The sequence below is a fragment of the Lineus longissimus genome, chromosome 5 (assembly GCF_910592395.1).
Source record: "Lineus longissimus chromosome 5, tnLinLong1.2, whole genome shotgun sequence".
Classification (NCBI taxonomy): domain Eukaryota; kingdom Metazoa; phylum Nemertea; class Pilidiophora; order Heteronemertea; family Lineidae; genus Lineus; species Lineus longissimus.
The window spans coordinates 15,893,966-15,909,631 of record NC_088312.1 but is presented as its reverse complement, the minus strand read 5'-3'; the positions used below and the strand labels follow the sequence as shown (position 1 = coordinate 15,909,631).

General features: G+C 39.6%; 1 protein-coding gene across 8 annotated transcripts in view; it reads left to right on the top strand.

Moving 5' to 3' along the window:
• The window catches only part of LOC135487457 (syntaxin-binding protein 5-like), a 368,020-nt gene extending 353,170 nt beyond the window's left edge, over positions 1-14,850 (top strand). For 7 of the 8 annotated variants that reach the window (XM_064771121.1, XM_064771120.1, XM_064771122.1 and 4 more), the window contains exon 29: positions 2-352. In XM_064771121.1, coding sequence (XP_064627191.1) covers positions 2-139 — 138 coding nt within the window. In that variant the 3' untranslated portion in view covers positions 140-352. Of the gene's footprint in view, position 1 lies in introns of all 8 variants that reach the window. The other variant, XM_064771115.1, reaches the window with a different exon arrangement.
• Positions 14,851-15,666: the final 816 nt, after the last annotated feature.

Below are 15,666 nucleotides of genomic sequence, written 5' to 3'. Positions count from 1 at the left end.
GGCCTTGACAGAAAGAGGAGAGAAATTGGGTGAACTTGATGAACGTACTGCACAGATGATGGCACAAGCCGAAAGTTATGCAAAAGCTTGTCACGCACTGAATGATAAGTACAAGAACAAAAAGTGGTACCAGTTCTAAGAGAAAGGACACAGAATTGTGATGTCAAATCATCCAGTGTGCAGTCTCGAGTCGGTCAGAGGTCTTATTGAGAATTTTCTGTAATTTTAGGCATTGACAGAAAGGGGTGAGAAGTTAGGCGAGTTGGACGAGAGAACTGCACAAATGATGGCAGAGGCTCAAAGCTACGCCTCCGCTAGCCACACTCTCATGGAAAGGTACAAGAACAGAAGGTGGTATCAGTTCTGATGTGCATCGCTATAAGGCACCATGTCTTTCGACTTGTATTGTGTGGGTTCGGTATGACTGTGGCCACTTAATTAGTTGCACGTCTGGTGGCAATTTGGTTGAATTAACCGGGTGATATGCGAGACTGGCTGGTCAACTAAACCAGGATGATAATAATGATACCAGTATTTTGATTTCTTATAATTGAAAGCAGGCACTACAAAGAGGATGTTGATACTCCAGTCTTTATTTTGTGAAGTTCATAAAGGTCCGGGTTGCTTAATTTCAAACACAGTATGTAAATGATAATTTTTGCCCCATATCTTGTACCTTTTTCTCATCACTAGGAGAGTTTATTCAGTGATTGATGTATACTTGCTTCATTTTGTCACAGGATTTGGACAATATCTAAGTGGTTGTTCTAGTTGCTAGAGAGAATTGCTGCCATTCCTGGCTGGGTTGGCACATTGTTTCCCTTTATAGTTGTTCTGAGGAACCTGAGTACATGTGTTTCACCAAACTTCCATATAAATATAATGCATAAACATATTACAACCTCGTCAATTATTACAGGCATGTAAGGTCTGTATAATTCATTCAGAAATTTTGCAAGATAAAATCATTATTTTGAGTTCATGTAGAAATGTACAAAGTTGATCATAAGTGGTAAATTATTTTCAATTTGATTGTCATAGGACAGTGAAATTATTTTGATAGATGTGTATGTATTTTTTGTGCCATTTGACCACTTGAGTAGATTGACCTGGTACCTGACTAGGTGATGCGTGAGTCATGCCTCTGTTACATCACTGACAAACCATTTTATCCTTCGCTAGCAAAAACATGACAAGAATCAATCAAATACTGTCTTGTACAATGATAGCTGTGCTGTATAATTTAGTATTTTGCTTCGCTGGTCCCTGGTTGTGGAACGACCCATACTGCTGTCTCTCAAAGCTCCAGGCTGGGCAGTCATTTAAAGGAGAGTAATGCCTGCACTGAGGCAATCATTTTTCACATTTTTATCTAGGGTTAGTCGGCGCAAATTTTCATGTTTGGTCGATAAGAGTGTATAAAGTGATTTGTAGCCTAGATTTGTTTGAGTTTTGTCCATGCACCAGAACTCATGGCTTTGTGCAATATTATATGTTTAAGATATGCCAATGACGATTGGACATCATTATTCACTTCATAATATTAGTAAGGTTTGATTTTAAATTAAAAAATGGAGCATCTAGTCATGTTCGTATGTGAGAACCATACTAGAGAGCCTATTGTTGTAATTAAAATAAGTTGTGTGTTAAAACCTTGGTGCACATTTGTATATAGATCATTCTGTGAATTATTACACTATCATTCACATATTATTCAGATGTACAGGTAGCTGCGTAAATCGTAGTCGATAGTAGCGAAAATCATATTTAGGGTGAATTACTATTCTAAAAAATTATTTTGCTAGTCATTGTAAATTATACTAATAGGTAAGCTATACTTAGGCTACAAACAATTCATGACATATTGACATTTATATAAAGATTTAAATGTGGATTGTAAAGGTTATTACTTAGACATCCATATAATATTGAGATTGAATGATCAACAGTAGCGAGACAACAAGGATGCTATGCTGTCTTATCCGTGGGTCAACCATGCCTTTAAATATGCTGTTTTCAGGACAGTCATGATTGAATAGCCATCTATTCAAAACCCTTTCTACAGTCCATAATATCACATTCACCCTAAGTGGTCCAGGTTGTACATTTATTGAATCATTTGCCCATATAACTTGACCTTTGCATGTAAAACAATAATCATGACCTCTTGTCCAGATGGCTATTCATCCATACTCCAAATTGAGCAACTGGTTGCGATAACCTTGCAATTTCTCTTTTAAATAATTTGTTGTAGGCCAACCCATTTTCATATCCATGCTACTGCTTGTTTTCTGTATGTTCATGAAAAGTTTCATCACAAAACAAGATATAGCAGTTTTTGCCAGTTTGAGAAAAATGGCTTCAGAGTTAGGAATTTAACTGAAAATGCATTGGAAACCTTCGGACATTTCATCATAGAAGTTTTACTGTTGTCCTGAACACTCTGAAATCTGGAGGACAGACCAAACATGGTATTGGCAATGTCTTGGTATGGTTAACTCCTAAATGTTGGATATGGCGCGTATTACGTTTTGCAATGAAACTTTTCATATATGAATTTTCTCAAGCCCAATAGAATCAAAGATTACACTCCAGTTATATGTAATTTGGATAAAAAAATTATCAAATAAAAACAAAGACGACATGCCAAATAGATCACAAGACAACTTGACATCACATTATATAACTGAAAATGTAAATTCTTTTTAGCCGGTTTATGATGTACAGCGTTCTCATAAGTGGTACTTCCACTACCGAGTTTATTCTGATTCCACTACAGGATCTCCGGGTTAAATAGGCCCGGAGCTAATAGTACACCGGGTTTATACCCGGTGATCATCAGTGGGCTTTGTACGCAGTTCCGGATCGGAACCGGAGTTTTCTGTAGTGGAATACCAATAATACTGGAGATAATAGTTGTATAGATTCGGCGATAGGTGGCACGCTGATCGCTTAATACAAGTGCGCACGGCGCATGCTGGAAAATAGTGCCCAATATTTTTACCTCCATTAGCACGTCTGTAACTGGAGAGCAAATTTCGGTATCGCCATCTGTCACCAAGCTTATTAACCTTACATGCAAGCCTGTAGTGGAACACGAACAAAAAATTATCCGGGTTAAGTTATATCCAGAGAGCCTCCAGATCTATTAACACAGGGTTTAAAATCTGTAGTGGAAGTATGACTATAGTGCTTGGCATCTAAATCCCAAGCTTCATCCAAAAACCTCAAAGAAGATATCTGTTCCCTCAATCAATTGGTGGTATTGTTTATGATCAAAAGCATTGTTGATAACTTTTTGGGACAAAAGCTTCCCAACTTCCTGTGATGTAAGGAAAAATTCCACTGCACATCTGCTGCATCCTCCGTACAGTGAGAATTAGCGATGTCATTCTTGACGTAATATCTTTTATATATCACAACTAAAGTCACATCCTGCGGCAGTTCCTTAGATGAAATCATACGGACAAGGATTGTCCGCCCTGGTTTTGGGAGTTTTGGTATCAACTCGACTTGAGGTGAAACCTTGGGAAAATGTGTGGAAGTGGAATGTTTTGCATTTGGTAGAATGCACATTATTTTAGGGATTGTTCGATCCATGTTTCTCGCAAGAATGTAGTTTGTCTAGATATGCCCTTTAAAACAAAACAGACACTCAGCAGTTGCCTTGCACTTTTAACCAACACATTATTTTGGCCTTGCTTTTGTCCAAATTACTGAGGAGCCTATATTGAGAGCACAGTTATGAAGAAATCGTATTACTGTCACAAGTTCATTTATGCATACTTCATTCATAAGACTCTCGAACATCTCATCTGAATTGGATGATGGCATGCAACATAACTGAAGCATATGTTGTGTTCAACCTCACCTTTGAGGCTGCATCATCCTTCAAACTTTCTTTGCATCAACAAACATCTCATTTTCATCAGTTGGCATAATTGAACTAGTAGCAGAGCACCTTAACATTCATAATTTGGCCGCTGAAATTTTTTGTCTTGTAGGTGTGTTTGGTTACTTATGGGATAAGTTTTGCAGATGAACAGGGAAAGAATGATTTGGGGACCTGGCCTTAGCTTAAGGACTTCAATAGGTTTCATGGGCATTAGTCATGTAGATAAGGCGTTTTTACACGGTGCGGGTTCAAGCCGGATCGAGACTAGTTCAGGTACCAGCCGGTTTATTTTCCCTCGTGTAAAAGCGAACCTACCGTCCTGAACCCTCCTGGTCCGAGGCGGGTTCCGATCGCCGGTCTCGGGTCGGTGCAGGCCGGTGTAGGCCGGTGGAGGAGGGTTTATTTATGCGTGTAAAAGCGAACCGGCTCCGAGCCGGTTTGCACACGGTACTCGCGTGACGTCATTCGCGGGAATAGCTGCCGTGTTCCTGGCATGAAATTTTCCGCGGAAAGAAACTGCTGTGAAATCTTCAATTTATCGAGAGCAAGAGCTTTCTTTCCATACAAATGCTGTGTACCAAAGCAAAAACTCTGCATCTCACCGGCGCCATCGTAAACCATTTTGTATTATTTGTTTTTGTGATATTTTCGTACCTCCACCGCCAGCAGATTGATCAGCGCCACCAATTGACGATGTTAGTGACGAACCGGCCTGGAGCCGGATCGAGGCCAGATCGTCGAACCGTCCCCGTGTAAAAGCGAAATGAACCGTCCTGAACCGAACACGCCTCGTGACGGTTCAGGAGGGTTGTCTTGAACCAGCACCGTGTAAAAAGGCCTATAGTCCTGGAGGTGCATTTGTGATATTGGCCATTTCTGGTCAGATGGTTGGATGATGGATGTCTTGGTCCATCTTTTATACTACCTTCAGAGGTAACTTGTACATAAGTGTGTTTGTGTTATTACAGTTCAGGCATTTTTACTGCTGTTTTGTCAAATTTGTGTTATAATCCGCAATAGTCATCAAAACATTTGCCATTGGTTGACACTGGTAACGTGTTAGTTGATGTTTGCTTTTGGAAGCTTTGAGAGGGCTCTGGAATAGGTTATAAATAAAAATATGCCTATACTGAATTCATTTTGCAATGATGGTTTCAATTAGAAATTACTTCGAATGTTGTTTGATCAGCTGTATATTCTTGGTAGACGATGTATAGTCATGAAAAGAAGCAAATGAACAACCGACAATGGTGATGTTAATTCTCGGAGGAAAATCAGGTCTGAAGGTGTCTATTCACTTTTTATGATCACTGGGACTCTTTCAACCTGATTCGACAGAATTTGCAAGAAAATTTAGGAACAGGGTTTAAGAATAGAGAAATGTCGATGTCAGATTCCCTTCAGAGTTAAGGTTCATCTCTCACGTACAGTCATGAGGAAACCAGCCCTGTAAAAATTATCTCCTAACCATCCCCCACCAACTAATGGAAAATGCCTTAGATGCCGGGGGGGGGGGGGGGGGATGGATATTTGATGAGGGGAGAGTTTCTGAGGAATAGTTTATTGACTTTAGCTCTCAGCTTATCTGAGCCAGGTAACCTCCTGCTGAGTTGCCCGACCAAAGGCTGAGGTCATCATATGTTGTTACATAACTGATCTTGCTATCACATCCTGGTTGCTTTGTAGTCGACCAAATTACTTCTAATTTTGCCTCATCACAGTAAATTAGTCATGATCACATGGTGATTCTGGCCGGAGTGTTATCACTGGTTACGCTGGCCATTAGGTAGATAATGTAAATATGCCGATCATCACTGTGTGTAGTATCAGCAGGGTGCTTGAAGTTGGAGGGCGACTAAATATTTTACAGGGCTGGTTTCCTCATGATTCTAAGCTTGTGGCAACAATTGTCAGTTATGTGAAAATGACATTTGTGTGCTGTGGTATCTAAGGATAGCTCATTTGAAATGACCAGAATTTATGGCCATGTTCTTCAAAACGAACAAAGCTGATTCACTTCGCTTGTTCATATGTCGAGTCATTTGACGCTTTCGCTGCACAACTTAAAATCCCCACTGCCCTCCAGCATACCAATTCCCCTCATCAGCATCCATTGAGGAACACTCACGAACTAAACACTATTGCCATTTATCGGATATTTATAGAACTGCATATTAGTCTATACCACGTAGGAATAAAGAGAGGCGAAGTTGCCAACCGGCCCCCGCGGCAGGATAGACATTTTTACCTGGGTCGCCAATTGGCTTACATCCATAGCGAAAGTGTTAAGCAATGCAACAGTGACATTGAACATGATTGAAAGGGGCTTATCTTTTCTTTTCTTTTAAATTAAATACAAAATGGAAGCAGTTCTTGATTGTCAGCACTTCCAATATGTTAAATCCGCCCAATTTTTGGAAGCATTTTATTTTCTTGCAATTCTTAAAAATAAAAAATTGCCAAAAAAATTCTGATCGGAAAAAACCAAAAAAACTAGTAGTTTACCAAAAAATCAAAATCGTATCAAAAATGTTTTTCGTTGAAATTTCCACAAATTACAAAAATAAAAGCATGAGAGCTTTTTCAGATTTATCAATTTACAGCAAAAAGTTGAAGGGGAGATTTTTTCAGTTGACTTGATACTTCTAATAGTTCATAGTAGGACAAATGGATGGATGTGATGTGTTTTAAGAAAATAAATCTGGCGGTTGTTCGGCTAAGGAGTAATATTCTGGTATTCGGAAAGGTTTGGTGTACCTACTTAATTTTGGCTTAGCTGCTATCATTCATCTTGACCCTGAATGTATTGGCATTGCTCAGCTTACAGACAGCGCATGCCAATACCTTGACGAAGAATACAGCATGCATTTGTATGCAATCTTTTTCAAAATGAAGTTGATCAACTGTTAGTCACTCATAAATTCGTCACTGTACACACAATGGTAACAAGTTAGCGTGTTGCCACTGACCAGCAGTCTGATATCTCAGCAAGTGAAGCGTTTTTGTGTCTCATACAAAAACCACAATATACTTTGCATTGAAACTTATGCAGTGTCCGGGGAAGATAAAAAGGGCAAAGCAGGTGAAGTTCTTTTTAAATCCAGTTCATATTAGCAGCACAGTGGTCATGGAAAGTGAGTTCTGTGTGATCAAAAAACGGGCCCACAATATGCTGCTTTATTTACGTTATACAGATAGTGTACATTGCATACAGCAGAATCAGCAGATAAAATTGGGTGAGGTGCACTGTAAAGTGGGACGCGCGATATACAGAAAAATGACACGTATTTCTTCAGTGGTATGGGCGGAGGTCATGGAGGTAATACAGCTGGAAGTTCAGTATGCTATCCTTGGGAGTCGCAGTCATTTAGGTTTGTTACGTGCGATTAGTTTTGTTACGTGCGATTATCTTTAAGTTAGACTGTTCTCTGTAATTAATTATCTTTAAATATGACTTATGATTGTGATTGAAGTTTGTGCCAAATTTGTGTCTGGATATTACTCATGTGACCTTTGAACAACAAAGTGAGCCACTGTGGCCAGAAAATGGAACATTGAGTTATTTTCTTTTTAGCCCCCCACCAAAACAATCCTTGGGCATGTATGGTGTTTAACCTTTCCATCCTTTCCCCCTTTGGTTTTCGTCATAAGCAACTTGACGAGATTAGGGGGAATTGATCTGAAATCATATTGGATAGTTGGTCTCTGTCCAAGATGGCAGCGGTGGCTACCACGTTTTGGTTGGTTTCTGTCAAATGACTTGACAGTGCTTTGAGGAATTGATCTGTTGGCCTCAGCTAGAGGAAGCTCCTTTTAAACTTTGAGATTCCTACCTTTGCATGACCTTAAGTTGTTAACAGACAATTGTTTACTGATATTTCGACATTCGACAGGTTTCTCAAAATCACTAATTTTGGCTCACCGGTACGGTATGGTGAGTCTATACAATAGCCCAGTGTCCGTCGTCCGTCTTCGTATCCCATTTTTAAAAAGTGGCACGTTTCTTAACCCTTTAACTGTCTAATTTGTTTTCTCTGTAATCCAGGAACGGTGATTATGGGATAAAGATTTTTTCCCTCAGTTATATAAAGAGATAACCCCATAAAACTATTCATTTTGGATAGCCCTTGATCTCCGCTTTCCAGTGATACCAAGTTTGCCACCCTGTAAGGGTCAGGTCGTGACATTCGGGAAGACCTTGACCTCGAGATGGGGCCCAAAAACGTTTATATATTATTATTTTTGCCTTTTCGTGAACCCTTACAAGTACTCTATTGCTACAAAACAAGTTTCTTCAAATTGATACAAGTACTCTATTGCTACAAAACAAGTTTCTTCAAATTGATATCAAAATGTATTTTATATATTTTTGAAAAGTTTCTGGGGCCCAACCCCCAGACCCGCTTGTCTGACCCCCAAATGGTAAAAAGTTGACGAAACGTGTTCAGAGCGTTCCTGCATCAGCTAGAGCCTCGTAGAGAACAAAGTCGCCATCTATACAATCATTGATGGAACTAGGCCAGCCTATTCAAAGCATTGCAATGGTCATAACCGAACCTGCAGATCTGTACGAAAGACGGTTAAAGGGTTAACCGCTTGGGGTATGAACTTGAAACTCTGTACACAGGTCAGGTGAGCTCATCTTCAAAAATCCAGAGTCAGTCGTCTCTCGCATACGTTACTGACCCTGGAATAAACCAATGCTTATTCGTGGGATGAGGTGGACAAAACTACTCTGCCCAATCAAAACGGCTCTTACATCTTTCCTAGAAACTCTGTCACTATTGAAAACAATCATTGTATCTAAAACACGCTCTCATTGGCTGAAATTTGAAATGCATGGGACGCACATGCGGAATTTCATGTTCTCACACAATCAAATACACGATATTGTGAGGAACAATCATCCTCCCCAGCTTGCAATCCTAAATTAGCCGTTTGAGCGTAACTGTGGCACATTAACCATAAGGGCTGTGGGGTGAATTGAAACTTTGTATGTATGACCCCCTAGGTCAGATGACATATGACAACAAATTTCAGTCCAATCTGATTCTTGAAACTGAAAACAAAAAAATTGCCATCAGTCCTGAACAAAAAACTTTACCATCTCCAAATTTTATCACATGCACTTCAAATCAGGACGCATGACATACCTTAATTTTTTGATTTGACCTACTTTTCAAGGTCACTTTGGTCAAATGATGTAAATTTTACATTTGGGTGTAACTATATCGCATTTCCCAACTAAAGTTCGATTCGGTGAGCACAATAAAATAGCCCCTGGCCTTTTCATGTTGTATTCTACTTTCCACTCGCACTCATTTTATTTTCAATTTGGATGTAGAGTTCTAATTTGAGCAAGTGTGGTCATTTGAATCCATACTTGATGATCTTTAGAGGAAGTGAACATCCTCAATATATTCTCAGTAGCTAGAAAATTTTTGTTGCAAGCAGATTGGTGCCAAGTGATTCTATTGCATGACAACTTTTGAGTGCATTTTGCTTGGTTACATGCAATGCATTTTGCTATATAGGGTCACAAATGGCCTCATAGGTCCTGGATGGTGAAAGCGATCCTTTTTGTTATAAAAGGCCTTTGACTGGATCATTTCTAAATTCCTACTGATGCTAATCTTCAGAATCATTAACATTTCAAGTTCAAATTCATTTGGTGGTTTTAAATATGCTAAATCATGTAATCTGTGAGATTCCTATGTTATTACTTCTTACAATGATTTGTGAACATTTCCTATAGTTCTATGCAGAGTAAAGCTTGTATAAAGTTTTGTAGACTGACTTGGCACAAAATTATTTGCAGAATATGCCTGTAGTTGGGGTTCCTTTCTGATGAAGTGTATAATCCTTTTTAAGCTGTGGTTCATGTTACCCGATCGCTCATCTCCATTATTATTGTTTAGCCCGCATCAGTGGCTACTCAGTAAGGGCATGTGCAATTGTTATTACATTTAGGTCTTTCATTGATTAATAAGATAAACACCCCAGTACATACCTTTTGTCATTCTTGGTGTTCGAAAGTTCTGTTGATGATCAGCCCTACATTTCAAACAAGAATTGCTTAAAGGACCATTTGTACCATTAAGGGCAATATTACCCAGCTGCCGGCTGCCCAGTCACCTCCTATTCTACATAAGTGGCTTCCATCAACATATTGCACAAAAAAAGGGAAAAAAGTCAAAATCTGACTGAATTATCACGCTTTTCCGATGTTGACTCCAATTTGACCCAAGTTAGCTCTCCATGCGTCGATCCTTTCCATGTGGAACGGTGCACTAGTAAGGTGCTCTTCCGAGTCATTGATCTACCCTGTGACATCATGGTATAGATATTGATTTTTCCGACGTCACGCTGATGTCACTTAATTGCCCGCTACTGCGATGATAATGGATATGATGTTGCGTCGTAATAGTGGGTTACCGTGAAGTCAGATCTCGGCGTGCAAACACGTGGCGGGAAAGGCCTTTCGTACCAGGACTTGTGCGTACTAAAAATAAACAAAGATGTGGTTTTCTACTATCGGAGAGCTGAAACAAAATATTTAAAGGGATTTTCTGGACAAGATATTTCCATTGATTAATCGGTGGTGGTCAATAGTGAAAAATACAACTCAATAAGTCGACTTTGCAATATACAATGGGTGATTTAAAGTAGGTGTAAACACCGAGTGTTAACACTAACGCTAACACTAACCACAGAGTCAACATCAGAAATGAACTGCTCAATGGATGTTTGTGTTAACAACAGGTGTTAGTGTGATCTCAGTTTTTAGACCGGTGTTAGTGTTACAGGTGGTGCTAACACTGACCTTAATATCAAGGCAGTGTTATCTTGGCTAGGATTCCAATGGGTTTTCCATTGCAACTAACACTCACTTCTAGGTGCAAACACCAACGTGAATTTATAGCTCCAACAAGGTGTTAGCAGCTGTTTTCTTTTGCAAGTTTTCAAATTGTATGAGGCCTCAACCTACTCAGGATGAGCCAAGGCAAAAGGGTAGGCCTATGCAGGCATGTACAACCAAAGGATGCATTAGCATAGCACAGTGCATATGGTATTTGCCCATTTTGCATCAAAATAGATATAGATTTGATGGGACTAAGCCTAATGAAGATATCTATTCACCTTTTGTAACTCCAACGCTGCTACTGGTAGCCTCCACTTCCAGTATTTCACAACTTCTGGAAAAACTGGCCTTTCAACCCACTGATCCTGACACTAACAACAATGTTAACACTAACACTGCAATTAACACCAACACCAGTGTTAGTGTTAACACAACACCTGGTATTTAGGGGTAGATATTAACACTAGTGCCAACATGCCCAACCAACACTAACACCAACACCCACTTTGAAATCACCCATTAGCCTATACCGAGAATAAAATGAAGACTTGATTGTTCATGTCTTTAAATAGAAAGTCTTTGCAAAGCAGTGAAGAGAATGAATCAGCACTGGCAATTTTAGGGAGCCACTGTGGTGTAGTGGCCGGGACTCGCGACCAGCGGTCAAGCGGTCTGGGTTCGATAGGTCAAAGTTCACTAAATCATCGATAGGTTGCACGTTTCGTTTCTATTTGAGCTAGAAGGTTCTAAACTTGTGAGGACCCTCTGTTTTACCCAAAAAATGTGTCCCGCTCGGACTTCAAATATGGGCGCTAGGCAGCCATCCCGAAAAATTAAACAAAGTCGGATTGCAACCAAATTTCATGTGATTGTATATCTATGTACTTTTATCAATATCCCTAATTTTCAGTCAAATCCCATGACAAATATGTCCGCCAGGCCGCCATCTTTAAAATCCAAGGAAGTCATATAACTCCTAAACTGTTGGAACAGATGTCACCCAATTTTCATGTGACATGTACACTCTTCAATAACCCTGAAATTCAGTCAACTTTCTAACCAAAATGCTATACTTAGATCGTACCGGTAATTTTCTTTTGTGCCATGGAGCCAAGAAGAAGAATATTATTCAATGGAATCAAAACTGGTGAAACTAGCCAGAAACTGTTCTCCCCATATCCACTGCAAGTGACATGCATTACATTACCCGAGGTGAGCACATGGTCCCTGGATTATTTCATTTATGTTGATTCATATTCTTTGGTATTTATTTAGCAACTTGTCCCAATTTTTTTATCTGAAATACATAATTTAAGCCAGTGTCCACTGCTTTTTGGCTCACCACAGGGGAGTCTATATAACACCGCTGTGTCCGTCGTCGTCATCGTCTGTATCCTGTTTCAAAAACAGTAGCGTGTTTCTTAAGCACATGAACTATGAACTTGAAACATTGTACACAGGACCCTCCAGGTCAGGTGACCTTTGACAACGAATTTCGGTCAAATCTGATTCTTGACTTGGCCACCAGGGGGGCCAGAAGTGGAAACCTAAAAAGTGTGATATCTCTCTTCTGATGACTCGTTTTCGATAAAGGTTTTATGGTAGGTTCTCCTAGCAAGGATACATCACATATCATCTGGGTTTTTGATTTGATCTAATTTTTAAGGTCATAGAGGTCAAATGGCGTAATTGGCCGTTTTGACTGCAAATATGGCACATTTCTTAACCGCTAAAGCTATGAAATTGAAATTTAGTACACACGTCATATAGCCGCTTTAACCGACTTTTGGTCTGATCTGATTCTCAATTTGGCCACCAGGGGCCAAAACTAAAAATGGTAAAAAGTGCAATATCTTGCTTATCAGTGACTTGTTTTCGATGAAATTTTTAAGGTAGGTACTCCTAGCAAGGATACATGACAAGTCTTATGGGTTTTTGAGTTGACCCAATTTTCAAGGTCACAGAGGTCAAATGGTGTATATTGGCCGTTTTAGTGTAACTATTGCACGTTTCTTAACTGCTAATGCTATGAACTTGAAAATTGGTACACGTGACTCCCTATGTCATGTATCCTTTGACAGTGAATTTTGGTTCGATCTGATTCTTGACTTGGCCACCAGGGGGCCAGAATCGGAAACCAAAAAAGTGTGATATCTCTCTTATGAGTGACTCGTTTTGATAACATTTTTATGGTAGGTTCTCATAGCAAGGATACATCACATATCAGCCTGTTTTTTATTTGACCTAATTATCAAGGTCACATAGGTCAAATGGCGTTAATTGGATATTTGAGTGTAACCATGGCACGTTTCTTAACCGCAAAAGCTATGAACTTGAAAGTTGGTACACATGCCTCCCTATGTCATGTAACCTCGGACACCGAATTTTGATCCAATCTTATTCTCGACTTGGCCACCAGGAGGCCAACATTTAAAAAGGTAAAAAGTCTGATATCTCGCTTATCGGTGATGTGTTTTCGATGAAATTTTAATGGTAGGTACTCCAAGCAAGGATACATCATATGTCATACCGACTTTGGTTTGACCATATAAACTATTCATGCAGCATGTTTCTTAACCAGAATTAATTTCCAACCTCCAAATATCTATACGGTGAGCACAACGGCCCTTGGCCGTTTTATTTTATGGGAACTGACTTTTAGCTCAAAATTTTTATTCTTCAATGTTTCTTTATTGGATGAGCACTTTAAAAATTTTACGGTGTAGAAGTCTACCGCTATAATCATGGTGGCTCTTGGTGCATGTAATCAGACGAGCTTTCATGTGAATGAATGAAGCAACTCTCAAGACACCTGAACTCCAAAAGTCAACATATCAATAAATGCAATGGACACCTCTATTGGCTGGACACAAACACCTCCATTGATGGTTGCATACTATTGGCTGGACACTATTTTCCATTGCCTGTTCCCATTATTGACTGGACACTTAACCTCAATTGCCTGTTTTCATTATTGGCTGGACACTTGGCCTCCATTGCCTGTTCCCATTATTGACCGGACACTTAACCTCAATTGCCTGTTCCCACTATTGGCTGGATACCTAATCTTCATTGCACTATAAAAATGGTCACTTAGTTGACAATCGTTTCTGTTGGGTAGTCACTTGAGTTGTTAGTTTTGTAATTGTTGGCTTATCAAGTACATAATGGGAGGCATTCAGTTTGTCAAGTACATCGCTTAACTTTCATTTCAGTCATATCATCATGTAACATCAGTTTGCATCATCACTTCCATTGACGTTGTAGACATGACTTGATGACTGAGTGACGTTGTGTACATCTTGGTGGTCACCCAATCTGACAGGTTGGCTATCTTCTTGGTTTGATCTTCATATTGCAAAAGTATCTTTTGAAGAGCAGTCTCACAAGCTGAGAGCAACAGCACACTAACTTTTCTAAACTCTTCATTATTGCTGCATCTTAAACACTAGATTCGGCCCTCATGTCCAATTTATTTAAGTCACTGATCGGTAATAAACTGTTATTCTCTGTGGTTCAAATATAGTGTATGGACGATGGAGGGGATGGCTTATTCATGGCACTGGTTGTATGTTTTAATCCAAAATCCGACCTACATTCTTCTATTTTTACCTCATTTCAATCAGAGTAGCTAGTGTTTTCATGTTGACTTAAAATCTTCTTTCAAATTGATAGAATGCCCCTTCTCAGTTTATACTTGGCTGAACTGTTCATCATGCTATTCTCCATTCTCTACGAAAATCCGGTTGGTGATAAGGGGTCATCTCATGAAATTCAATGGAAATGCCCCCTCTGTTTTTCTATTATAAAGAATGGTGTACAACTCCTCCTTTTCAAGCTCCAGTTTTGCAATGATGAAGGAGCAGTTGCCTGGAGATTGGTTGACGTTAAAGAAACACGTCGTTTGCTTGCACCCATGCTCTGTGAGTTGATTGGGGCTGCCTGCTCTAGATAATGCATGTAGTTTTGTTCCCCAAGTAAAGCTCTGCTGTGTTGGGTCATGTTCGAAGCCATCGAGTATTTAGAATGTACAGTTATATGTAGAGAAAACCATTAACAAATGAATAAAATGATTCGGTGTACATGTGATGAAGTAATGTCTCCTCTCGTTGTTTTTTTTGTAGAGATAGCTCTGTGGGACACATTTAAGTACACGCTTTCGGCTATTGTATATACGTTTATTCTTATATCATACATCGGTAACATAGATACATCGATATATTGGTCAACTGAAAATATATAATCGCACATAATACTGTACAGGGTGTATCCAAAAAAAGGAACAGTTGCTCTTTTCCCTGATATTTACAACTCTAGGATAGATATGACAAATACGTGTAGATCATATTATGCGTATGAATCTTAGCTTCGAATTGACACCATGTTTGAATAGTGTTCCGCATGGCTGGTCAGGCACTATTTAAACAAAATGGCCTAAAATTCCATTTGTCGCAGGGTGAGCATTACGTTTGTAATTGACGCTCTGTGTCTTATTCACTGCATAACATTCATTGGTAATGCCCAGATGGTAGGAAAATAGTTGTCACTCGATCCAGGTATTGAAAAGGGGCACCATCCTGAGCCAACCAAAGATCACGAAAACCTCGAGCCTGATTCCTTCTGAACTGGAATGATCTCAAGGTTTATCATTTCCAAGTAACGTTCGTTGTTTACGTTCCGTTCAAAGAACACGGGCCCGATCATGAACAGTCCATTGCCAGAGCCATTGTCAGTTTTTGGCACGAGTCATTCCAATCGAAACTGAATGGTAGATGGTTTTCTTAGATGGGACAGGTCTTTTGGGGTACCCGATGGGCGATGGATTCTATCACTATTGCCAAACTTCCCAAGCGCGCATATTCAGTGACAATGAAGGAACTCTCCTTTGGCCTTAGCTGCCCCATTTTTC